Source organism: Bactrocera neohumeralis, chromosome 2 (genome assembly GCF_024586455.1).
Source record: "Bactrocera neohumeralis isolate Rockhampton chromosome 2, APGP_CSIRO_Bneo_wtdbg2-racon-allhic-juicebox.fasta_v2, whole genome shotgun sequence".
Lineage (NCBI taxonomy): Eukaryota > Metazoa > Arthropoda > Insecta > Diptera > Tephritidae > Bactrocera > Bactrocera neohumeralis.
Genome location: NC_065919.1, coordinates 50,366,720 through 50,394,422, shown reverse-complemented (window position 1 = coordinate 50,394,422; position 27,703 = coordinate 50,366,720). Strand labels below are relative to the sequence as shown.

At 34.9% G+C, this 27,703-nt stretch overlaps 1 protein-coding gene across 4 annotated transcripts in view; it reads right to left on the bottom strand.

Moving 5' to 3' along the window:
• The window catches only part of LOC126750931 (dedicator of cytokinesis protein 1), a 69,587-nt gene extending 42,425 nt beyond the window's left edge, over window positions 1-27,162 (bottom strand). For 2 of the 4 annotated variants that reach the window (XM_050460760.1, XM_050460762.1), the window contains exons 1-2: window positions 26,995-27,160; window positions 26,170-26,482 (exon numbers count right to left, since the gene is read on the bottom strand). In XM_050460760.1, coding sequence (XP_050316717.1) covers window positions 26,170-26,236 — 67 coding nt within the window. In that variant the 5' untranslated portion in view covers window positions 26,237-26,482; window positions 26,995-27,160. Of the gene's footprint in view, window positions 1-26,169; window positions 26,483-26,994 lie in introns of all 4 variants that reach the window. The other 2 variants (XM_050460763.1, XM_050460761.1) reach the window with 2 other exon arrangements.
• Between the last annotated feature and the right edge of the window lie 541 nt (window positions 27,163-27,703).

Sequence of the window (27,703 nt, the reverse complement as noted above, 5' to 3'; positions counted from 1 at the left end):
TTGAACTTCGTGGCATAAGACCCATATTTGTTATACTCTTGCAATATGTTGCTCCATGGTATAATAGTTTCCTTTGTCTGAAAACAACAGAACCAATTTCTAAAACTTTCATAACCCAAAATCAATAACCAAGGTAAAGTTGTGTTATCGATTATCGATATACCTTATTACAGTGAAGTTTAGACATTCGAGAGCATCTTAAACGCAATAGTTTAACAAAAATTTAGTACCGTTATAAAATTGAAAATCAATATGGTTTATTTAAAATTACACTTAATTAACTTAGAAGTGAATGTAAACAAATACCAAAACTAAATATTTAAAAGTAAAGTAAAAATGGGCATACTGTTTTTGGACCCTATGAAAAAGTCAAACTAGCAACTATATTTTTTAATATTTTAATAATATTACGAACACATTACCATCAGAACACCATTTGTCAGCCTAAAATATCTTTCTTAGCTGGCCACTTTTCCGGGTATTTTCTTAACCAAAATGCGTTCCTAAGGCTTTACGCTTTGTATGGCTTATTGACATGTCCTGCTGAAAGTATTTAGCACTTCGACGTGAGCAATCGCCAGGTAGCGCCCGCAATTGACGATAATGTTGGCTACGTGTTCACCTTTAAAAGAGCATGGACCAATACTATTTGTGGCATGCAAGCCACAGCAGACATTGATTTGTATTTATTGAAAGAAGGGCGCGCGGGGAAACTCATCTGTTCACATTTAAAATGTGGAAATTGTTTACCCGTTAGCCATAAGTGCCCGTAAGGTTGGAAAATTACTGAACGTTAAACATGTGATGTGAGTTTAACGCACGAAACGTGAGGTTTCAAAATGAATGTCCTCCAGGTGAAAACACTGCAAGTTTTTGTTTGGTAATTCGCCAAGGTAAAAACAAACAAAATTGTCAAAGACATGTGTTTACTTTGCGACTGGTGCGAAAGCTATACCTATAGGAATTTCCGTTATTTTATCTTTCCAAAAATATTCGCATAAATCATTAAAAATATGTAGATAATATTACAAAGGTTATGAAGCTAAATATTTATAAATAAAATAGGCCATTTCTCATAACCTCACTTGCGTAATGTAAAATTGGAAAGAAAAATAACCGCAGAAATAGTAAATATTTTCGGTAAACATTCTCGAACGTCTGTTTGCCAAATAAAACGAAAATCAATTGCCATAAAAATGTTTATTATTCAAACACTTTCTTATTAACATGTTGCTATAATTAGCAAAAACAATAGCCACAACAAGTTTATTTATTCGAAATTATAGACTAACGTGCACTTGGAGGCATACTTAGTAGGGTGAGCCAGAAGTTAAACAATCGAATTCATGGGTTAAAAGGAACTTATCAGCAGGGGAAAAAATATCCGTACAAGGAAAAATTATACCCTGAACAAATATATTAAGTTTTCCACGACATCTGTGCCAATATACGCTTTCTTTCTGAAGAACATAATGACCACTCGGCGCATTTTACGTTGAGTGAAATTATTCAATAAAGAAGTTGCAATAAATTTTGTAAGCGGAATTAAATTTCTGGTGCCGAAACTTTCAGAATGTTGAAAATGCCTTCGGTGATAATTATTTGTCGCGACCAAGTGTTTTTGATTGGTACAAATTATTCAAATAGGGTCAAGAACGCGTTGACGACGAACCACGTTCAGCACGGTCATCAACATCAACTGAGGATCAACACGTCAATAAAATAAAGGAATTGGTGCTTGAGACTCAACGATTAACAATCAGAGATCTTACTGGCATCGTTGGAATATCGGAAGGATGACTGAAAACAATTTTGAAATATCATTTGGGCCTAAGAAAAGTGAAAGCACGATTGGTTCCAAGTTGACAACATTTTTTCGAAAAACAGCGTCGCGTTAACGTCTGAGAAACAATGCTTTCCGACTACCAGGATTTCATGAAACGTATTATTATTGGCGATGGGTCTTCGATTTTTGCTTACGATCCGGAAGCAGACGATCAATCGGCCGATTATAGTGGCCAAGGTGAGTCGAAACCGAAAAAACCACGTTAAAGCAGGTCAAAAATCAAGGTCATGTTGACAGCTTTCTTCGATTATCGAAGTGTGGGACACTACGAATTCTGTCAGCACGGAATACTGTTTCAGTGTTATGCGTCGTTTACGCGAAGCCTGATTTTGCTCCGTGTGACTTCAGCAAACTCACATGACCGCTCTGGGGAAACCATTATGAGTCAATTGACGACTTCGAGCATTGAAGACTATTATAGAAATTGACTTTAACAACTGTTTCGAGGACTGGAAAAAACGTTGGCACAAGTGTATTGGGGCCTAGGGGAATCACTTTAATGGAACGACACAAGAATTAAGAATTTAAAAATTACGAACAAAGTCTGACTATGTTTTCAATTCGACGTTTCTCTAACTGCTTTTGCTCTCTTGTCAAAAAAACTATATATAAAAGCAACAACAAAGTTATCGAGTTGGATTGTTGCGAGAGGGTATGCGGATACCTCTTTAAAGTAGAATAACCGCTATCTTCAATGCTACCAAGTTTGGCTTTGTATATTTCAGATCAGTTTTACTATTGTGAATGGACCGAATGGCAAATGAAATAACTAATTTCTTTTTTTTTTTGTATTTTTAGAACTTAGTCTAAAATCAATAAAATAAATTTATAGAAAGCAAAAACAAAAATTTTTGAAGTCGAAAAAAATAATTTCTTCGCTAAGAATGAGTCATAACGCTTGCGTCAGAAGCCATGTTAGCGTACCACAAGTGCTGCCCGTTTGTTTGAACATGAAATAGTTTGTTTGATTCGCTGAAGAGTAACGCTTGGCGAATTGATGACAGCTATAAATGATCAGCGTGAGGAGCTAAGTTGAGTTAACCATGTCCGTCTCTCTGAATATACGCGAACTAGTCCCCTGGTTTTTAATACATACATATGTATATCGATCTAAAATTTCGCACACATTCTTCTCTCGGCAAGAAGCTGCTCATTTGTCTGAACTGCCAATGTCGGACCACTATTGCATATAGCTATCTTACAAACTGAACGATCAAAATCATATCATTGTATGAAAAATTATTTAGCATGAAATATTTTGTATACATTTATGAAGGTATTATAGCTTAATTTTAAATATTACTTTTCTAGGCTTCTAAGCATTCGAGTTTTTGAATTAAAAAGAAAGGGTCCAGAAAGTAATTTAAAAAAAATATATGCTTTTCGGGTATCCGCAAGAAATTGTATCCTAAACGGTTCAAAAGTTATGGTATTTTTAAGGGGTTACATGGGTTTACGGGTTTCAAAAAATCGATTTTTTTTTATTTGCCTTATTAAATTCTACAACACCTCTAGAATATTGTCATAATTTTCAAGTTGATCCGAAAGTCGGAGATACAGCCTTGAGAACTTGTGCGCTCGGGGCTAGCTGAACTAAGTGCACCATCTTTAAATCCGTTTTTCTCGAAACTGTGTTTTTGAAGTCGTTTAACAAGATATCTCGAGAGATATTCAATTGATCTTCATGAAATTTCACACTGGTCTTTGAGATACAATTCTTAAAGACTTGGAAGAAGGATTTTTTTTTCGACTACAACTATTTGAAAAAAAATGTCGCGAAATTTTCACTGAAATTTAAATTTTTTTGTAAAAATGTCTGTCAAAAAATCCAATTTTCAGTTTTTTTTCCTTCGTCCAAGTTCTAAGTTAAGGTTTTAACTAAAAAACGTATTTTCTCCCTATAGATGGTCCTGTAAGGAGCTATCCTGCCAAAGCTTGCGTATATTTTTTCCGAAGGGTCAACGAAAATGGCGTCGCAATGGCCGAGTTTAAAATTTCAGAATTTCGTTGTTAATAGTGTATGTTTGTAACACTAAAAAATTCGAATAAAATATTTCATGTTTTATATGAGAAAAAATTGTTTATTGTTGTTTTTTAAAATTGCTGTTTTTTACTCGAGAAAACTCATGTAACCACTTAATCAGAACAGCTTCATTTAAGTGTTATTTTTTCAAGGATTTTTTTTATTTTACTACATGAATTCGAAAGTTTAATTTTTTTTTTTTTGACTCACCCTAATGCTCTAAATACTTGCTTATGATGTAATTATGTGCTGAATATGTACGTATTTGCGATTATTTCCAGTATTTATGTAGTATTTATATTTAAAAGCACATAAATATATCTAAATAATATGCATACATACACATAAACATATTTACAAGATATGAACAGAAGAAAATTACATTAATTGAGCAGGCGCTAATTCCAGCAGCGTTTACGCAAACACCCCACAGCAAGCAACACAACCCACAGCTGAGATATACATAAACTTGAAGAACACTAAATAACAACAACAAAAAGTGCTCAATCAATTTCTTGGAATCACCAACGCAGTGAAATGACTCACCCACCAAAGCAACACCGCGATACGGTTGCGCCGAAGACGCCGATCGAACTGCTATATGCAAACATACAAACATACGTAAAAACGTATTAACCAACAAACATACTTACATACGTATTAACATACATTCATACATACATATCTGCATACTTACATACAAAGGTGTTCATGTGTGTGCTTCTATTTGCATAACTAAGTGAGTAAGTGGGCAATCAGCCGTGAAAACAAAAACTTATAATAAATATTTAAATTAGAATAGAAATTAACGGTCTGTATGGCAAGTTATTGCGGAGAGGGGAACAAAAGCGACGTCTGCGCCACAGGTGAATGCATGCAAATTGGCCAAACAAAGTATCAACAAACAACGCAACAACAACTAGCCTTTAAATTGCCGTGTAAATAGACTGAGCGCCGTTTGCCTTCACACATACACACATATATTTTACAAAAACAATAAAACCAAGTCGAAACAACCTAAAATAAACACACGAAAAGTAGCAAGATCCTAGAATATAAAGCAGATTTTTAGTGGCGAACTTAGAAATTTCACATAGTCACTAGCTGACGCGACTGCCCAGCGGCCGGAAGTCATAAGTAATGACGTTGAAAGCGCTGAGCGACAGGCGGCAAACAGAAGCACATACACAACGCACACACACACTGAAGTACACACTTACATTCACTCTTCAAGTGTGGATACGGAGTGTGCAGGTAAGCAAAGGAAGGTGCGGCGCAACACACACAAATATACATACATATGTACATAAATGCACACTCGTTTAGCGTTTGGGATGATGGTCATGGCTGAATGGCGGCGCACTAAATTTCCCTTTATGAATTCGTAAGTATGGGAAATGTAAAATTCAATGCCACAAAATTGAAGTCAAAAGCGAGTGCGCTGACAGCAGCAACGGAAATGCAACAGGAGATACCAGCGAATGGCGGAAGAAGTGGAAATTATGAAAAGGTACGCATGCATGTGTGTGTGTGTGTAAAGGAAGCGTGCTTTATGAGCAATTATGCAGAAATGGCAAACAAATCGTAAAACAAAAGGGACGACACTTGAAGCATAAACACATACATACATACATTTTTTTATACATACACACTAACAAGCAAACATAGCAATACACAACATTTCGCTTACAAATATATTAATATAAGCCACAACAACTGCAACAACAGCGTCTACAAGAGACCCAACTGATGTGACAAAAATACTTAAAACAACAAAAACAACGTTGACAACAACATGAAAATCTGCACCCACATGAAATATTGTTGTTTTTGCCGGTATTTTGTCAAAAAACACCAGCTTTGAATGAAAAGCGTGGCACAATGAGAAACTTGCGGAAGAAATTGCCGCAGCTTCCTGTATTTGGGAGTGTGTGACTCGCACAAAAACTTACAAAAATCAAAAAGTAGCACGGATTTGTAAATAAAAAGCGCCACAAATCTCAAGCGGCATTTTATGAGTGTGTATGCATGTACTCTGTACCTCAGCGTTGAGTTTGCATTCACTCAAGTGCTGACAAATGCAAATACGACGGCTTATATCACCCAACACGCTGGAGTAACACGCTCTGGCAAAAACGAAACAAAATAAATATACATATATACATATACTTATGTATGTACGTATGAACATTCAGTTGCTCGTATGTGTCTTTATGTGTTCGCTACTGCATACTTTCACATCAGCTTTTACCTTGGATGCAATATTCGTTGTTGCCGCACACTGCGCCAGAGCGAGCAACCAAAAAACATTAAAAGTAAATCTTAAAGCGATTTATTTCATTTCAAACGCATATAAAATCAAGATCTTCATATTTACTACTCTGAGTAAAAATATTTAATTTAAATTTCGCTCGAGGATCGACGATTAACAGAGATCTTACTGACATGGTTGGAATATCGAAAAGATCAATGAAAACCATTTTGAAAGATCATTTGGGCCTAAGAAAAGTGTAAGCACGATTGGTTCCAAATTTACTAAGTTTTTATGAAAAACAGCGTCGCGGTAACGTCTGTAACACAATGCTTTTGGACTATCAGGTTGTCATGAAACGTGCATATGTATTATTATTGGCGCTGAGTATTGGATCTATGCTTACGACCCGGAAACAAATGATCAATCGGCCGCATAATCAAGGTTATGTTGACAGTTTTCTTCGATTATCGAGGTGTGGTGCACTCCGAGTTCCTTCCAACCGTCGAAACTGTCCAAGTAATACTATTTGAGTGTAATGCGTCGTTTGTGCGAAGCTATTCGTAAAAAGAGACCGGAAATATGGGCCGACAACTCTTGGTTTTCGCACTACGATAATGCACCGTCGCATACTGCTTTAATTCTTCGTGAGTTTTTGCCAAATTTCCAACCAATATCGTACCACTACCATCGTATTTGCCCGATTTAGCTTCGTGTGACTTCTGGCTATTCAGCAAACTCAAACGACTGCTCCGGAAAAAACCGTTTTGAGTCATTGAAGGTTATTTCGGAAATTGAAGGATGAATTACTTGAGAGTCTTACTAAGTTTTGCTCATATTAGTTTGTCTGGTATAACAACTCGTCTGCAACAACTCGTATAATCGATCACACCGAGTCCTACATATGCCCGAATTTATCACAAAATAAGAGAAAGCAATAACTGCGGTTGCTCCGAAGCTATAATAAAGTTAACAAATACAAAAAACAAACATTCAAGAGCTTGATTTTAATCGGTCCGTATGTATGACAATTGACCGATCTGAAAAATTTGATCGAAGATTGTAACGTTGACTTGAGAAATAATACATGCCTAATTTCGTGAAGATATCTCGTCAAATACAAACTTTGTCTATACAAAGATTTGATTTTGATGGGTCAGTTTGTATGGTAGCTATATGCTATAGTAGTCTGATCTGAACAATTTGTTCGGAGATTGTAGCACTCTCTCGGACAATAATCTATGACAGATTTCGTGAAGATATTCCTGTCAAATTAAAAATTTTTCCGTACAAAGACTTTATTTTGATCAGTCCGTTTGTATGACAATTTGTACGGAGATTGTAGCACTCTCTCGGACAATAATCCATGACAGATTTCGTGAAGATACATACATATGTATGTATGTAGAAATGGTCCCATATCGACAGTTCTGACAAATAAGTATCTCATTGAGGAGAATAGGGCGTGTGAAAGATTTCAGAACGATATCTCAAAAACTTAAAGACTAGTTCGCGTATATGAAGACAGACAGAACGACATGTCTAAATCGGATCAGGTAAAGTTTCCTCTTTAATATTTGAAATACAAAAATGCAGTGTGTTTGGGACATATGTACAAGTTAACACCAAAATTCGTGGAAGAAAAAAATGTTTTGTACAAGATAAAAATAAAAAAAAACCCAAAAACTTGGTTATTTGAAATTTTCAGTTATGTGAAAAAAGTCAATATCCAACAGTTATAGATGCTTTTATTACCTATAACATTATCATATAACGTTTTTCCATAGGACTTGTAGTTTTGCCGGAAATCGAGATAAACCATTCCTAACCTTCAAAAATTCAAACACGCCTCTCCCCTTATTTTACTCGACCTTAGATCGCATATAAGTTTATTTTTCCTTTAATGTTTGTTATTATTATGTTATTCGTTACATTTTACTTCAAAAAATTTTAAATTCTTATTTTGTCGATTACTTTAAAATGCCAACACAAACACACTGTGCGCATGCGTGACTACCTTGTGGACACCAAATAAAACACGTGCCTCCAAATGTCGCGTAGATATGCAATGCGCGTGCCTGCTGCATGTCCACATACTATAATACTACATGCATACAATACATATTTACATACATACATACATTCTTACATACAAACATAGATACATATGCACGTATTTATATACTACAATATAGACAAATGCAACTTCAATCTGGCAGTTAACAATGACGAGCTAAGAAAAAATAAATAAAAAGAAAAACTACTGATATAAAAAGCATATGTATATATACATATACATATGTACATACATGGCAACAAATACACATAACTATTTGTTAACTAAGAAAAACGCGAAAGACAAAAACAAAATAACTTTTATAAAAAATATTAAAAAAAGTAAACGAAATAAAGCAAAAACTTGAGATAAAAACGCAAACAACAAACACTAAATATTATGCAAACACACACACACGCACACACCGCCACAAACAAGAGTAGTCATAAGATTCATATGATTCGTCATCATCAGAGCAGCCGCCGAATGACTTGGACAGCCAGCGAGCGCTGTTATACGAGCTGGAAAGCCGATACATGTTTACATCATTTGAGTGAATTTCAAGGCATTCCAAAGTCACAAGTCAGTTAGAGTTACGATACGCGTATTTACATGCATACATACATACATACATATGTATGTAGTACATTTACATGTGTCTCTTTGTTTTTTGTTTAGCAAAAAAGTTTACTTTTGTTTTTATTTATTTTGCTACCGGGTGCAAGGCGTCTAAATAAAACGGTTTTTGCTAACAGGTGTATATTTAACAATATACAGAAATATAGTAGTATACACAATTTATTTGTTTATAACTGTTTATGAAAACAAAGCTAAAGGTGCAAAATACTACGCATTTTCGTTAAAAACGAATGATTCGAGAGCTTTTTATGCTGCCTCGGCTTTGATAGTCGCTTGCTGAGTTATAATATTTTATCGGCGGCACAGTTATTTACATACTTATGTACGAGTATGTAGTATTACTTTTTGTTGTATTTTTAAATATCCACATTTTTATTGCAGTTAATACTTGTGATTAGTCATCATATACAACATACGAAGGAAATGCATACATACATACATACATACATGAATACGTACATACGAACGATGGACTGATGATGAATTGCGAACGATCACTCTATAGACGAGCGAAATACGAACCTACATTCTTACATACATACACATGTACTTATGACTATACAGAAGAAGATAAAGTCCAATACGGTTTAAATTTGTTTTATTTAGAATAAAACTGTGATATTGTAACCAAGAACGCCTCATAGTTTGATAGATAGGGCCACGCCTACTACTACTGGGAGGTTACAACCTTGCAAGGTTTAGAGATATGATCAACCTCCCCCGAGGCAAGTTCCGTCTCCTTGCTCTATACAAAGTACTGCGGGCTCAGAAAGCACTTGTCCAACATGAGAAAGGCACTGCCGGTATTGCGCCATGGAACGGGAAATTCCAGAATACCTGATTATAGATTGCCCAGCAATTTGTAGAAGCAGGCTCAAGGCCCTGTGTTCCAGCTACATGGACAGGGATCACATCACCTTAGTCGCGCCTAGCAAGCTTTTGAATTATTCAGAGTGATGGGCCTTTGTGACCATATGTGATATTGGATAGGACACAATAGAGCATAGGTAGCAGTGCAAAAACTCAATTATTTTCTATCTATCTTGATAGATAGTGAATGTGAGTTGATTTAGTCGCGGACGCCTGCCTGTCTAGCCATCGGTGAATACGTACGCTAGTCCTTCAGTTTTTGAGATATCGACCTGAAATTTGTACTCGCCAAGAAGCTACTAATTTGTCGAAATCGCTGATATCGGACCAATCTAAAAATATATACATTTATACTTATACATACACTAGTTGGAATAAATTTGTGTACAGAAAAAAACAAGAAAAATTCTAAGATTTTTTTTCAGGTTAAACTGCACTAAAATTTCTTAGATCAGATTTGTTCATAGTGGTTGAAGGATTCAGAAACCAACAAGTGCCAGAGAAAGAGATACGTACATACTTATAATCATGAAGTTATGGAAAGAAGGAAAAACTTTTCGTTAAATCGGTCAGACTGTGATCAGAACATACTCTTCGATTCAAATAGTGATTAAAACGTATAAATCGTTAAGTTCCACCGTCTCAAAGCTTCGTTCAGGGCGTCCCTCTAAATCAAGTGGTCTTGAAAAGCTCTAAGTATGTACATATATCCTTAAGGAAATGCAGAAAAATCCAAAGGCGAAGGCCTCAGATGTTGCGGAAGAGGTTAAAATATGGTTCCAGAAAACCATTTGCAGTGACACCGTGTTCAAAATTTTCAAAAAAGTGGTTCTCGAAGCCGAGTAGCACGAAAGAAGCTATTCATTTCATTGACGAACAGGCAAAAGCGAGTTGCATTTTTCAATGAGTATATTAATAAGCCGGTGGAGTTTTGGAAACGGGTTCAAATTGGCTCCCCAATTATGAGATCTCAACCCCATTGAGCTTGTTAGAACGCCGAATACGCCAGCACCACATTTCGTAGAAGTTATAGTTCTTCGTCTTCACTGGCGTAGACATCGCTCGCGCGGCTATAGCCGAGTTAATAACAGCGCGCTAGTCATTTCTTCTTTTTGCAATGTGGCGCCGATTGGAGATTCCAAGCGAAACCTGGTTTTTCTCCACCTGATCTTTCCAACGGAGTGGAGGTCTTCATCTTCCTCTGCTTCCTCTGCTTCCCCTGGCAGTTACTGCGTTGAATACTTTCAGAGCTGGAGAGTTTTCGGTCATTCGACATGACCTGGCCAGCGCAGCCGCTGTCTTTTAATTCGCTGAACTATGTCAATGTCGTCGTATATCTCATACAGCCCATCGTTCCATCAAATGCGATATTAGCCGTGGCCAACTCGCAAAAGACCATAAATCTATCGCAGAACTTTTCTCTCAAAAACTCGCAACGTCGACTCATCAGTTGTTGTCATCGTCCAAGCCTCTGCACCATATAGCAGGACGGAAATAATGAATGACTTATGGAGTTTGGTCTTTGTTCGTCGAGAGAGGACTTTACTGCTCAATTGCCTACTCAGTCCGAAGTAGGACCTGTTGGAAAGATTTATTCTGCGTTGGATTTCGAAGCTGACGTTGTTGCTGATGTTAATGCTGGTTCCAAGATAGACGAAATTATCTACGACTTCAAAATTATGACTGTCAACAGTGACGTGGGAGCTTAGTTGCGAGTGCGACGACTGTTTGTTTGATGACAGGAGATATTTCGTCTTGCATTCGTTCACCACCAGATCCATTTCCTTTGCTTTCTTATTCATTCTGGAGAAAGCAGAACTAACGGCGGAATTCCCTATTTCGTTCTGCAGCTCGATTTATTTTCTCCAAGAGTAGATTGAAGAAGTCGCACGAAAGGGAGTCGCCTTGTCTGAAGCCTCGTTTGGTATCGAATGGCTCGGAGAGATCCTTCCCGATCCTGATGGAGCTATAGTTATAATTACATACATACATATTATATATTTTGATATTTAAAGATTACTAGCACGGCTTTTCGCAGGGTAAAAATAAAAATTATACTCGCAAAATTAAACTTACATTAAATAATATAAGAATGAAATACATATTTCTCACTAGATGACGTGAATATCACTTTTAATCCCCCACCAGGGGTAAGATAAAATTGTATACATATGTAAGTATTATGTATGTACATAGTTCCGCCATCATTTGGTCTTACAAGTCAAACACTTACAATAAGCCATTTTGCGTTGTTTGTTATCCTAGGGGTAAAAAATTCCCTAAAAAAGATTTTACATAGAGAAAGATTTATGAAAAGGCATTTTAGCAACCGCCCGCTTTCAAATATCCCCGCCCACATACTTTTTATATTAATACAATGGCGTCTTTCAAAGCTGCTGCCAATTTATTAAGTAATATAATACAATAAGAAATAATTTGTTTATGTCAAAATACACACAAAAGCCGAGCCGTGCATTTTGCCGCACTTAATTTTGAAACTTGATGTGGGTCATATTTTGTCAAAATGTGTTTTCCTTGGTGACAGATTACGCTATTGCTCAAATACGTTGTGCATACGTCTAACGGAAGTGAGTTTAAAGAGCAAAGCATTCAATTTGTTGCCGAAGCGACATGCAAACACACTTACACACACAAATACACATATTCTTCAAATGTCAATTAGGGTTAAAAAGCGAAGAATAAGAACTTTTATCACACTGAATGCGAGTATAACAGTAAGGCAAGTAAGCAAAAATCGTAAAATGCCAAACAAATATCGGATAACGGTAAAAGGTTAGCAGTACGTGACGGTTTATTTTACATACAGACATACGTACATATGTATGTATGTACATACAAGTATAACAGTATATTTTTGGAGCAAGTTTCAGGATTGTTTTTCGGATACAATTTGTTAACCTAAATCGGGACTAAATTTTATCGTTTGAGGAAAATTCATACAAAAAGAATAACAACTTCGCTGTGTGCTAGAGCCGTCTTCATAAATAAAAAAAAGTTTTTAAGGTAGTAGTCTGGTAACTTACATAGGTTCCAAAAATCTAAATTTTTTTTGCTTAATTTGAAAGTAGAATGTCTTGAGAATATACTGTGAAAATTTCGGACAGAAATTCGAAATATTTCGGAAGTTATAACGAGTTTCCTAGATCGCCTCGGAGTTGTTGAACTTTAAACGTGTTTTTCTCAAAACATTGTTTTTCTGGTCGGCCCGGGTCCTAACTGTTTTTCTACTGAACCGATTGCTTTTTTAACAGACTGTTCTACACACTTATAGTTCTGGTAGGTCTAAACGATAATTTTTTTCACCCCTAACTTTTTATTTTACAACTCTTTCTTTGCTAAAACAAAAGGACTTTTTTATCAAAGTCCGCCATTTTGTTATTTACCCTTGAAATTTAAATTCATTAGTTCCGATCAGAATGACATGTCTATAGATTAAGAATAATCAAGAATATTTGATTTCAGATAACACCAAGAGACAAAATCACCCGGGCCAGCCACGTGCATTTTTTTTTGAGGTTCCAACTTCGAGTGACAATAATAATAGTAATAAAGTATTAAATTCTTTCAAATAAATTGTTTTTTATATTTTCAATATGTAAATAGAAACACTCTCAATATTCACGTTAATTCATTTTTATTTTCCTATAAAAAACCACCCTCCAAAGAAGTCATGAAAATAGGCATAAGTTACCAGACTACCTTAATACAAGAACTGCATTTCGATCTGTCATTTTATATGACAGTTACATAAGTACATATGTATGTATGTATGTATGTATGTGTATAATATAGTGCCCGATCAGAAAAATTCTTTGAATGTTGCAGTATTGGCTTGGTCAATAATCCTGTCTTGACGGTATCTTGTCATATAAAAAATGTTACGGATCAAGGCGATCATTTATCTAAGAATATATTTTATAATTTTTCCGAACCAAACTAATATGCCCAGTAAAGAGTATAAGGCTGAAGTGCGGGACTTTAATTCGCCCATCCTAACCTATTCCCACCTCATGGCTCTCGCACGGGACCACTGGACTAAGTATTACTTCATTACTTTATGAGACTGGAGGGTATAGGTACATAAGTATGTACATACATACATACATACATATGTACCTATGTATATACATAATTTTTTTTTGTACATATGTACTTTTTTATGTACATAGATACAATATATTTTTTATCTAGCAACATTTTGCCATATCGGGAAAGCAGTAAAAGAGTAATAAAACTAACACTTTGCTTGAAATGGAGGAAATAACTTATGGGCATTAAATGAAGAAAAACAAAAAATCAAACAAAACAAATAAAATTGAATAGATTTTTAATGACGCACATTGCATTAGAAGGTTTAGCTGAAAAACCCCCACAAAGTCACCCGTTGGCTACACGCCTCACGCTCACAATCACTCTGCCTGTCAGTTGGGCAACCGGCAATCACGCTCCGCCCGCCACTCACAACCCATCCCGCTTTTCATCTTTCACAATAAAGAAATTTCATAGCTTCATTATTTTACGATTTCAATGCGACGGCATTGCGAGCCGAGCTTTGGCTTCGACTGCGGTGGCGGCTTAAGCATTTGAGCAACCAAAAGTGCCATCGGAAGGCGATAAAGAAGGAGGGCGTCGCCACGATAAGCTCGGCGGCCAGAGCGTTTCAACATTTCTAAGCGTGTGGATGGCGTACGACATCCGCGCACAGCTGCGCACCACGGCGGTGGGATGAGGAGGGGAGGGTAGAGTGGTGGCGGGGCAGGCGATTAATTGAGGCCAAAATAATGCGCACGATATTAAAAATATACATTTATTTATTTAATTATACACACAAGCGCCAACTAAAATACCAACAACAACATGTACTAATAAATAAGTGCACAAATGTAAGCAGCAAAGTAGCAGTAAATCCTAGTGATAGCGGAGTAACGGAATAGCAGTCTGATTGCGGCTGACACTCAATTGTCCCCTGGCGGCAACGGGCAATTAAGCTGTAAATTACAGTTATTGCCTCATATACACTTGTGTACGTTTGTGCATGTATGTATATACATACATACATAAGTACATATACATATGTATGTGTGTCATTTGCTGTTCCATTGTTAAGGCCGCAATTGGCAATAGGAAAATTGAAAATCAAGTTAAACAGCTTGCACACACCGCCCTGCCACGCCCAGGCTTTCAATCATTGCCGATCAGTCTAATCAACGCATGTACTTATTTATGTGCATACATATGTACATACATATGTATGTTTAGATATGCTTCAGATACTATGCTTAGGTACTTACATATGTACATACATATGTGTGCGTACATACATACATACGTATATAAACTGGAGCCAAGCATGCAATCGATGGCAAACTGCAGTAATCCCATCGTAGCATTGATGTCGATTGCTTTCGTCGATTGAATTTCAATTCGCTTAATCAGCAATGGTCGCGCCGCTTGCAGCAAAAGTGGGGGAGTTATGTGCATATTAGTTTTTTTTTTCCAAAATAGTGGAGTGAGTAATCATTGACAGAAAGCAATCAAAGAAAAGATTTAATGAAATACGAAAAGTTGTTTGTACTGATAAATATACATACATATGTATGTATGTATGTGGGTATCGAGAGTACATGTAGTTATTACAGTACACCCTGTCGTGAAACACCACACTAGTAAGAAAAGATATCCGATTTTCGGAATAAAATCGAATTGATGCCATAAATCCGGGCACTTTTTACGAATAGCTTCGCGCAAATGACGCATAATACGCAAATAGTATTCCGTGTTGACAGTTTGACCAGTCAAAAGAAATTCGGACTGCACCACACCTGAATAATTCATGAAAACTGACAACATAAACTTGATTTTTAACCTCATTTGACATGTTTTTTTGGCTGCGGCTCAGTTTTGCCACGATATTCTGCCGTCTTTCCGGGTCCTAAGCATTGATCCAAGACTAGCCAGTACTAATATGTAAGCATGTATGTTTCATGACAGCGTGGTAGTCGGAAAGCATTGTTTCACAGACGTTAACGCGACGATGTTTTTCAAAAAAATTTAGTGATTTTGGAACCAGTCGTGCCTTCACTTTTCTTAGGCCCAAATAATCTTTGATCATCAGTTGATGTTGATGGCCGTCTTGGACCTATAAAATATTTCGACAAATGTGTTTTCGCCCCAACACAGTACACAGTACATAAAAAGAATTAGGGCATACATACATACATATTTACCGGGACAGTATTTTTTCTTAAGCAAAAAGAGGGAGGATGCCAAGAAAATCTACTTATATTAAAATTACTAGAGCTAAATAAGTTTTAGTTTTGGTAATCTTAACTTAAATCAATAAACAAAAAACTACTTTTTTTATTTAAAAATATTGTTTTCTTATGACTCCTGTAACATGGTCTCACATAATTCATAAAACACATTTTTTTTAATTACAAAAACAAAAAAAATATTATTTTCAGGTTCATTTCTAATAGCTTAAAAAATACATTGGTCCAAATAAATTGTTCAGAACTTGTACCGATGCTTTCGATATTATGGAATCCATGTCAAATTCAGTTTCATACAAAAACCTCAGTGTTATCGTTCAGTTTGTATGGTAGCTATACGCTATACTTGTCCGATATCAGCGGTTCCGAGTAGCTTCGCATATGTATGTATGTATGTATGTATATACTGAGGAACAGATGGACATGGTTGAACCGAAAGATCTCGCCACGCCGAAGGTTAATATACGAAGACTGCCTTTTATATTTCAGGATTTGACAATCCAAATGTTTCATCTGGAAACTCACAGTTTTATGGTAAAACTTGACAATTTTGATGTGTTGTTTACAGTAACTTAAAATATTCTTCTAGACTAGAAAATGGAATTAAATCTCGAACATTTTCACGAGTTCACTTCTTACAACTTTCGACGTGTATTAACTCAGCAACAGTGTATCGAAGCACTTAATTAAATTTTTGACGATGAAGTTTATTGATGATATGGTGAATTCACTCGAGGTCGCACATAGATCACTCCAAGACAAGTTTCGGGAAGGCGGGAAGGTCGTCCAAAATCAGTTTATGATCCGGAAACTATTGATACTGCGCGTAAACTGATATACATACATATCAAGATCGTCATGTGACCTATCGTGATATCAATATTGCATGAACATTTGACTGAAAAAAAATTGTTCATGTTGGTTCTCACACAATTTTTCAATCGTTAAAAAGACTCGTGATATTGGTCGAGAGAAATGTTAACAAAATACGAAAACGATGTTTCGAAACACGTCCATGAATCAGGAAAACCAACCGCCGAGACGGAACGCTTTTCCCCACGACAATGCTCTTTCACACAAATCGGTTAAAACCAATGTATATTTCAGCACTCAAAACATCGATTTGATCAGTCAACCTCCATATAGTCTTATCGAATGGCTTATTTTTATTCTCGTTCGTAAGAAATAAACGAATAGGTCAACGTTTTTCGTCACCTGAAGCGCAGGTTGATGCGTTCAAAAGGCATGTTTTGGAGATACCTCAATCAGAGTGGCAAGAGTACTTCGAAAATTGGTTCAAACGCATGCAAAAATGTATAGATCTTATTTAATGGAGCATATTTTGAAAAACAATCAAGCGTTTTTCGATAATTAAAATTTGGTTTTGTTCTCGAATCCCGAAGTATAAGCCGTTTCTTTCTAGGGGTTACAAACTTCGTGGCAACCTTTATATGTATGTACATATGTATATAAGTATTTTATTCAGGGAATAAAAATGCACAGTAACAACATTACAACATTAGAAGAAGAACAACATTACATGTTTGTAGAATAACTCTAGTCAGTTGTATTCAACATTTCCTATATATGATATCACTATCTTCAAATATGTATCAAAAACAGAATCTTCAGTAAACATTTTACCAAAAATATAAACTAAATGAAAAAAGAAAATATTTTATTAACATTTATATATTTAACATTTTTATCTAGACAATAATTATATTATTTTAACACTTATCTACAGCAGATGTCTATATTTTCTATGAACAAATTGTAAATATGAACAAAGCTCCTTCGCTTCTATGCGAATGCCAACGACTAAGCGCCATTAGCATTTCCTGCAGGGCATGTTCGTATGCATATCCACTTAATTGCCATTCAACGGTTATGGGGTGAAAAGTGCGAGTCGCGGCGACAGTTTCTTCGTTTCTTCATTTGATCGTTCAGTCACAGAATTCTTGCTTAATTGTGTTAATGGACCGTCAATTCTGTGATGAGAGCATGCTAGAAGTTATACAAAGTACTGAAATATAGGCACAATCACACAAACAAATATGCGTGCATGTGTGTATGAATATTTATGTCCTTCCACTCCAAGCAAGTGCAACAAAGCGTTGTTGTAGGGTTAAAAGCACCACAAGTGGTGACATATTTTAGCTACTTGTGTGAGATTATAAAAGAAATATGTACACATACTTATGTATGTATGTATTCAGATATTTATTTATATAATGTATGTATGTATATTATGTACATAAAGCTTAAGGCCATTGATATGCGCTGGCATATTTAAGTGTTGGCCGCATTTTTGCATTATTTTGTAAATTTTCCATTTAAGTCAGCCTTTATTGGACTTCAAACATGTTGAAAGCATTTCAGAAACACAATGTTTGTGTGTAAACATATGTATGTATATAAGTATGTACTATGTAAATAAGTATTTATCACGCTTTTGGGTGTTTAAATTGTGAGCAAATAAATGAGGGTGGAATTGGCAGAGACATATGAATATGTACATATGTATGTACATATGTATGCATTTTTGCTTATATTTAAGGATTCGTTAATTTTTAGAAAGTACATGCATATCAAATAAAAATTTAAATCCAAAAGAAGTAAAACACTTCAAAAATTATAGAAAAATATTAAATAAAAAATACTACAAAAAAAGCCAAAAAAGTTATTTATGCAAAAAATAATATTATAATAAAAAACTATAACCGAACTATCAGTTAATATAAACTTAGTTTACATAAAAATTATTACAAAAAAAAAACAAAAGAAAAAACATTAACTTCGGCTTCACTGAAGCTAATATAGGGTATCACAGGTGCATTTCTTTTAGTAACTATGTGTTCAGTTTGCATGGAAGCTATATGCTATAGTAATCCGATCTGAACAATTTGTTTGGAGATTATATTATTATCTTACGCAGTAATACATGTCAAAATTTCGTGAAAATACCACGTCAAATGCGAAAGTTTTCCATACAAGCCCTTGATTCCAATCGTTCGGTTTATATGGCAGCTATATGCTATAGTGAGCCGATCTCAACAACTTCTTCCGATATTACATTATTTCTATGAACAATATTTAATAGCAAATTTCGTGAAGATATATCGTCAAATGAGGAAGTTTCCCATGCACGCATTTGATCATTCAAATTGTATGGCAGCTATATGCTATAGTTAAGCGATCTGAAAGATTTTCCTCGGAGATTACATTGTTGCCTTAGAAAATAATATATACCAAATTTCGTGAATATATCTTGTCAAATGTGAAAGTTTTCCATACAAGCATTTGATTCCGATCGTTCAGTTTGTATGGCAGCTATATGTTATAGTGGTCCGATATCGGCAGTTTCGACAAATGAGCAGCTTCTTCAAAAGAAAATGATGTTTGCAAAATTTCATAACGATATCTTAAAAACTGAGGGACTAGTTCGTATATATTCAGACAGACGGACAGGCAGACAGGCAGACAGACGGACAAGGCTAAATCGACTCAGCTCAACATACTGATCAAATATATATGTATGTATTTAGTTTATAGGGTCTCCGACGCTTCCTTCTGGGTGTTACAAACTTTGTGGCAAACTTAATATACCCTGTTCAGGGTAAAAATATGAATAAAACAAGACAAAACGTTAACTTCGGTTGCACTAGAGTAAAATATACCCTTCAAAAATACAAAACAAAATTCCAAAAAGTACTTGATTGTTCAGTTCGTATGGCAGCCATATGCAATAAAGGGTGATTCATTTCGGGGTTTCCTACTCTTTTAAAGAAAAAATACAGAAACTCCAAATTTAATGGGGAATGTTTATGATCATTCGAAAGAACATTCTTTGTCATTTATTTTGTAGATTATCTCTTTCAAATGTTGGCCGTGGCTACGTCTCAGATGGTCCATACTTTGAGTCGAATTGTCGATGACTCGTTCGAGCATTTCGACTGGTAACTGGAGATTGACATGCGTGAGGGTTTGTACCAAAATCTGAATCGGAGCGAGATTGTCCGCGTACACTTTAGACTTTACATAATGCCACAGGAAAAAGTCTAACGGTATGATATCACACGATCTTGGGACTCTTCGACCGGGTTCAACCGAAATGTTCTTTCAATAAATTCTTTGATTAATGCGATGTGTGAGAAGTGGCGCCGTCTTGTTAAAACCAAATGCCACCGAGATAACGAGCTTCAATTTCAGGCATCAAATATCGGCCTGATAACGATCGCCATTGACGGTTACATTCTCACCGGCATCATTTTTGAAGAAATATTGACCGATGATTCCATGATACTTGTTTTTTTCTGGATGAAATGTCAGCTCTTGAATCTCTAGGTTGCTCTTCATCCTAAATGCCGCAATTTTGCTTGGTTTACATACCCATTGAGCAACAAATGAATCTCAGATCTGAACAAAATTTGGCTCGAAAACGTCAGACTTTCCTGGAGCTTTTCAAGAGCCCATTGAGCGAAGCGATCTCGACGTAAAAGGCGCCAAGTCGTTCCATACATCAGTCCGAGTAGCTTCTAAATCGAATCGCCGAATCGACACTCCACGGTCATCGTGTACACTCTTAGCTACGGCTGCGAGGATCAAGATATGAAATTTCCAGCTGATAATAAAAAAAAACTGAAAACTGTGTAGCGGAGTACCTACCCGTTACAATCAAGGGCTCATACTTGAAGATACTTTCTTAGAGGTGTCTAAAAAATTATTTTTCAAAATACCAAGCGAAAATAATAAGATTAATTAAACTTTACACTCGTAAGTATTACACAAAAAACTGCAATTAATTAATTAAAATGTTCAACAAAACTCCACTTCGAGATTAGCCCAATTTTTACGCTTATCCTTGCTCCTGTGAGCAAATACAGAGCTAAATTATCCACTCACAAAACTAAGAACTCATTAGAGTAGCATACAGACAGCATTAAACGCACTAGTGCCATGGTAAATAATGAAACAAAGCATCAAATCAAATGCGCCCCAATACGCTAAGACTAAAGGCAAACAACTAGGGCTCTACATAAACACAATTGACTCACGTGTTGCGCCAACCAGCATGCAACAGCAGCAGCACCCAACCAATGTGTTCACATTTGCCCTCGCCGGCGCTGACGAGCAGACTCTTGCAAGAGCAAACCAACTGCAGCGCCATCAACACAGCCACAACCGGTAGGCAGGCAGGTGAAGTGTAGGCCAATGCACATGCAAGTGGGCTCAAGCGGCGGCAAAGTCAACAGTAAAGCAAATGCAATGTGTATAAAAAAGCAAAAACAACAACAAGAGAGATTAAAAGTTAAAGGAAGCGACTACGTTGGCAAAGCATAGGGAGCTTATTTTTAAACACCCTCCGGCACAGGCACAGATGTGCGGCAATTATAAGTAGATGAGTTGGTGTTGGGGAAAAACGCCAAGAACTTTGGAAACACAAGAAATAAATTACAAAATGAAATATTTATTGTAAATGTATATAAAGGAAAGGCTGATTGCGGTGTCTACTCTGGTGAAGTGCTGTTGAGCTCCAATAAATGTGGATACTTACTCCATGTTTATACGAATTCGGGTATTTCACTTCGAGTATGGAACGCGCGGTTTTGGCATGAGGCGGCTAGACGTGGCATTCACCCGGCCACATAGCGAGTTCGAGTTAAATGCGTAAACAAGCAGCAAGAAGTGAAATTCAAAGGGGCGCATTTTATGCATTTGTGGAAAGAGGCTTTAGGTGGAAAAGTTTTTAAAGTTATTTTCAGCTTTATGATTATATAAACAAAGTCAAATAAATGTGTAAATTAAGCCATTTTGGTAATTTAATAAAATTTATAGTTTTTTGGAAAATAATTCCAAAAGTTATATGCAAATTTTTGGAAAATGAAAGCCAACATGATAAAATACTATATTTTAGTTTCTACAGTTCATATATTATACATACATACAATTTTTTCATAATAAAAAAAATTCTGTTTAATTTAATTTTTTTGATTTAGTTAATGAAAACATGATTCATCCCCATTGTGTTTTCATGTAATTTATTGTTTTTTTATAATTAAACAGATTCTAAACATATTGAAATTTACAAAAAAAATATTTAAAAAAAATATTAAAAAAAAAAATAAAAAAAAAATTAAATTAAATGAATATAATTAAATAGCATTTCATTTCAATATCAATACATTTTATTATAATTTTTTAATATTTATTATATATATACATTAATTATTTTACTTAAAACATTAAATAAAAAGAATATTTTCAAATTTGTTATTTCGTTTCGTTAAGAATTACGATTATTAAATAAAAAATAATATAAACCATTTTTAACATTTAAAAAAAACAGCCACGGCCTCTTCTTTCTTTTCCTGATCTCCGATCGCCCGTAAGTTATTTTTCTTTTAATGCTTGTCATTTTATCTTCTGTTCTTGTTCCATTGAAATCCATCCTACTATGAATTTCTTGTTTTCTCTTTTTCTTATAATTTCCAAAGACTTTTGCACTACTTTACAAATCTTACTGATACAATTAATTTTTTTTTTATTATTTAATAATTTTCAGAAAAAATATTGATTAAAATTCAGCGTTTGTTTTGAACCAACATGTAGTAGTTGTCTTTTTTTGTAATTTCCGTAAGTTTTTGTTTGCTATGTGAAGTAAACAAGATGGAACATGTTTATTCAGTACAACACAAAATTATTACTTTGTATATTTTAATTTTTTTTTAATAATCGATTTTTTTGAAATAAATGGTTAATTGAAATTCACCGTTTGTTTTGAAACCAACATTGTCGTATTTTTTTTTTGTGCAATTGCCGTTAAGTTTTTGTTTGCCTTGTGAAGTAAACAAGATGGAACATGTTTATTCAGTACAACACAAAATATAACAAAAATCATTGAATGATTTTTAAATTTTAGCTTACCGAATCAGATTACAAAAATACACATTTTTGAAATATTTTAGAAAACGGTAATGTTTTTGCTGTGAACAAATCAATCACCCTCGTAAATACAAAAAGTAAAGAAATGCAAAAGTCATAACTAGAATTTGGAATGTTGTGGAATATGAATAATTGATTTAATTAAAAAATAATAACAATAAAACAGTAATATGGCTAAATGATTGAATAAGATGATGTGGGTGCGAGTGCTTGCAAACTCCTACAAACAAACACATACACACGATATGAATGACAAAAGTTAAGGCAAGCAACACAGTACAGCGTAATAAAACGTACATACTTATATTGCTAATAATGAATAATTATCGAATATAATTGGAATAAAAAAACAGTAAACGAAAAAATGAGCGATAGTAAAGTGAGAATTTCACGAGATAGAAGACAAGCAAAGAAATAAGGAATAAAAATTATATACATGAAACAAATTAAAAACAAAAAACGCAATTGTAAAGACGGCCGTATGAGTAGTGAAAAATATTAAGAAAAACAGGCAAAAGATAAAGGCAAAAAGCTGGTGAAAAAACTAAGTAATAACGTGACGATAACCGAGATACCGTGTCGCTATAAGTAGTATGAATATCAGCAACGCGCGGACAGCTCAACCATAGATATTAGCTATAAACAACAGTGTATATAAATACATAATACATAAAATTGTATATGTATAACTAACTTTTGTGGCTGGCGAGGCTTGAGGTGCGAAACGCCTCATGCCAATTATAAGTTTTTCTTTCAAGTAACGCGTACTATGAGAATAATTGTTACTTTTTGACCAAATATTTTCTACTTTTGTTAAATTATCTTTTGTTTTTGGTTTTATAATTTTCATTTTGCATTGCAAGTTGGCTTGTTATGACGGCATTACGTGCTTATTTACGTACTTGAAGACTTAGTGTGGGGCGTCAGGCGCTTGGCACTAGTGGAATATTGAATTGTCCGTCGAAAGCGTCGAAGTGGAACCGCCAGTTTTCAGTTGTATGCGATTAATTTCCATTGGAGTTAGTATGATTTGTGTTATACAACTTTTTTATAGTTTGTGCATAGATATGTAGTGATTTTTTTGTAAATACATATAGGCCAGTGGTATCATTATAATGTATGTATGTATATGTGTTTACATACCACCAAGTATTTACTTTACTGTCATACAATCAAAGATAGATGTGGGAATTAAGATATTTAGTCGTATGAATTTTATTTATGGTGTTGCGAGATACTAGTGCCCAAGTGACTGATAGGGCTATATAGATATATAGTTCGTATACACATAGACCGTGGCTAGAGCCTTTTGCGAAAAAAAGGAAGAATATAATTCGTATGTAAATATTTATACCCTCATATTAACACCCAGACAGAAACGCCCAAGACCCTATAAAACCGTTTTATTTATTAATAGCTCCGAAGATAAGAAATAATATTACATTATTTTTAGTATTTGATTAATACTTCCTATATGTTGCGTAATGTACATACATACATATGTAATGCAAGTGTCAGTATAAACAAACGAATGTGTACATACATATGTATAATAACTCATTCCCACTTAAAAAATCAATATATGGTATTCTATGTTGTATTTTTATATATAATAACAAACATTGCTTATTCATGCATTACAAACGTATGTAAATATTATACTAAATGTTGAAATCGTTCAATGCCATTCAATCAAAGGTCAATCAGAGAGTCAACACTATGAAATTCAATTAGCAGAATTCAATCAGCTAAATTATGACATTTCGATAAACTAGCAGATTACAAAAGATTACGCAGAGAACATGAGTGCCACAGGCTGTAGCTATGCAACGCGAAATGCAATTACAGATATACATATATATTTACATACATACACATATTATTTGAAACCTCAGAAAAATAGATAATTAAATCGAGTTTCATGGTCACTGCCACAGTTATTGCGCTCGGTGCGACAGCTATTCTAGAATAGAGAAGTCCGTATGATACTTGATACTTGTTTCTAATTCAAGTGCAGGCCAGTTTGTGTTTCAGAGGCAAGAGCGTTGAATATATTTGACGATGTACCTGTAGCTGATAGGTAACTACACGGGCATACATAAATACATACATATGCACGTACATAGCACACAAGTACACGGGATGTGCATACAAACATACACAAATGTACAGTATATATTATGCTGCGAGTCATCTGAAGCAAATTAAAATCCATATTACACTAGATGACGAGCTACTGAAGTTCGACATAGGCAATACTTACATACATAAATATGTATGTATGTACTCGTATGCGCGCATTAGCGGCCGGCCACCATAAAATATACCGATCAGCAACGCCTGGCATGCTTATTTTTTAAATTTTTCAAGTACGAGAATATTGAAACACGAACCGTGCTCCACTTTTCCAAGTGCGACCAGTATTTTCCAGCGTGGCAAATCCCATACACATACATATGTGCATATGTATGTGGAGTGTGTGTACAAAATTTTGGACGACCAGCAATAATGAAATGTGGAAAATGCGCGCACATTCTGACTATGTGTATCGTGGGTAACATGTGTGCATTATTTACTGTGCGTGCTTACACGCCGATGATGCTATGTAACAAGTTGCTCAGCAGGAGGTCAATTGCCGCTACCGTCCTTTAGCCTTCTAATTGCACTTTGGCTTGTAGCTGTGAAGAACTCTACACGCCAGACAAAACATTAAAAATAAACGAATGACCTAAGGTGCCCGCATGATACACAACAAAAGAAAGGTGAACAAGATAATGGAAGAGGAAAAGTGGTAGGTAAATAGAAACACTAATGGTCCATGGTACCTACTAAGAAATTTTTTGAAAGGACAAATTAAGTGGAGACCTTTAAGTGAGGAGTAGAAGAAAAACTTGTTTACTATTATAAATTGTATAAAAGTTATGTAAATTTTAGATTGTTTTAGAAATTCAAACATATACCCCGAAAAATAATGACTGAGGGTGTGTTACTGAAGCATAGAGGAGAGTTAAGAACATGCACAGTGGGCTACTAAATCGCATGAAATATTGTGTGGATAGCATTAGCGCTTTTGTGATGATTTCATGTGAAATCAGAAACATCCATATATGTACATATGTACTATATAAAATTTTGATTAGTAAGAATCTTTTTGGTTTTTAATATTACATTATCGCAACAAAATCTTGTTGTAATTTTTTATTTTTACTATATTTATTTATTACAAATTGTCTAATATAAACTTACCAATCCCGAAAGCACGTTTGCTATTCGCCTCCTTCCACACTGGCGTCGCCGATTCAGTCGACGTCATCTTGTTTTGTTTTCACTTTGTATTGACACCTTATTGAGACACTTTGTTGTTGTTCTATCTTTCCTGTTTTACTATACACTTCACTAATGCAACAACTTTTACTATCACTATCAACATCAGCCGCTTTCTTGAAATTGACGATATAAACTCGCAATTATGAATATTGAATGAAATTCCAATTTAACGAGTTCATATTTGCATGAGTTTGGTTAACTTTCGTTTCAATTTACTTGACTACGGTGAGAGCTATTACATTATTTACATAGAGAAATATTTTAGAGAGAAATATTTTCACAGCATAAAATTTTAAAAAGGTATAAATACGCACTGTACGAATCATTAATTTTTAACAATTTTCAGTAAATACATAATTTTTCAAATTCACAAGCATTTAAGTAAAACACATTCGTATAAACAACATAAAACACACATTATATACTCGATTAACCACACTAAAAAGAATTAGCAAGCATATTCGTTTGCAAAAATAATGCAATGTCGTTAAGTTGTGTAATTTTAAACGCCCTTTTTTCGAATTCATATAAACTTATTTTTTTTTTTTAATTTGGAGTTGGCTATAGCTCACCAGCTCCCTAACACACAATCATCTCCTCATCACCACGCCTTATCGAGATGACTTTGTTCCAACAGCGTAAATAGCTTACACAGCACGGCGTACATATATTACTCGATCTTCTTGAAATTATTTCTTGATTATATTCAGTTCGTACGAAGCCTGTAGTAATTAGCTAACTTACATTCTCTTCAAATCGCTCTGTGCCACTACCCGTAATAATTACTAAATTACGATTTGAACACAACATAAAAAATAGAGATTTTAATTGTTGCACTATTTGCCGCGGTTTTGTTCACATCATTTTATTTTGTTCCACACTCGTTCACTAACATTTTCCGTCTGTTGCTTCAATTTTGCCTTTGGGTAGGGAAGACTGAATGGTTGCATTTTGCTTCAGTTCGATAAATTTGTTGCGCTATTTGCTTTGCTCTACAAATTCTTTCATTTGCTTACGATGTAGGAAGAGTTAAGCAAATATTTGATGCGGTTGGAAATTGAAAGTAAGAAAGAGCACGCAATATGAAATGTGTTGCAATTTATTGTGCAATAAAATATTAGATTGAAGAAATTTTAAAAACATAGAGCGCGGCTTACACAGCTTTAAATTTGTATCAAAATAAATTTTTATATTTAAAAGCAAATTTTTTTTTAACTCGAAGAGCTGCATTTCAAGAGATTTACTGCTCGCTTGTAGGGGGTATTAATATATTCTCACTTTATATTTGTTAATCTGATCACAACAAATCTTCCAACACCGACGTGCTTTAATTTTTAATTACGCTGCAAATAATGTTAGATTGTAATAAACATCATTTAGTGGATATAGAGCGCAATTAAAATTGCTTTGCTCATTTTAGATCAAAAGCGATTATTCACAAAACTCATGTGTT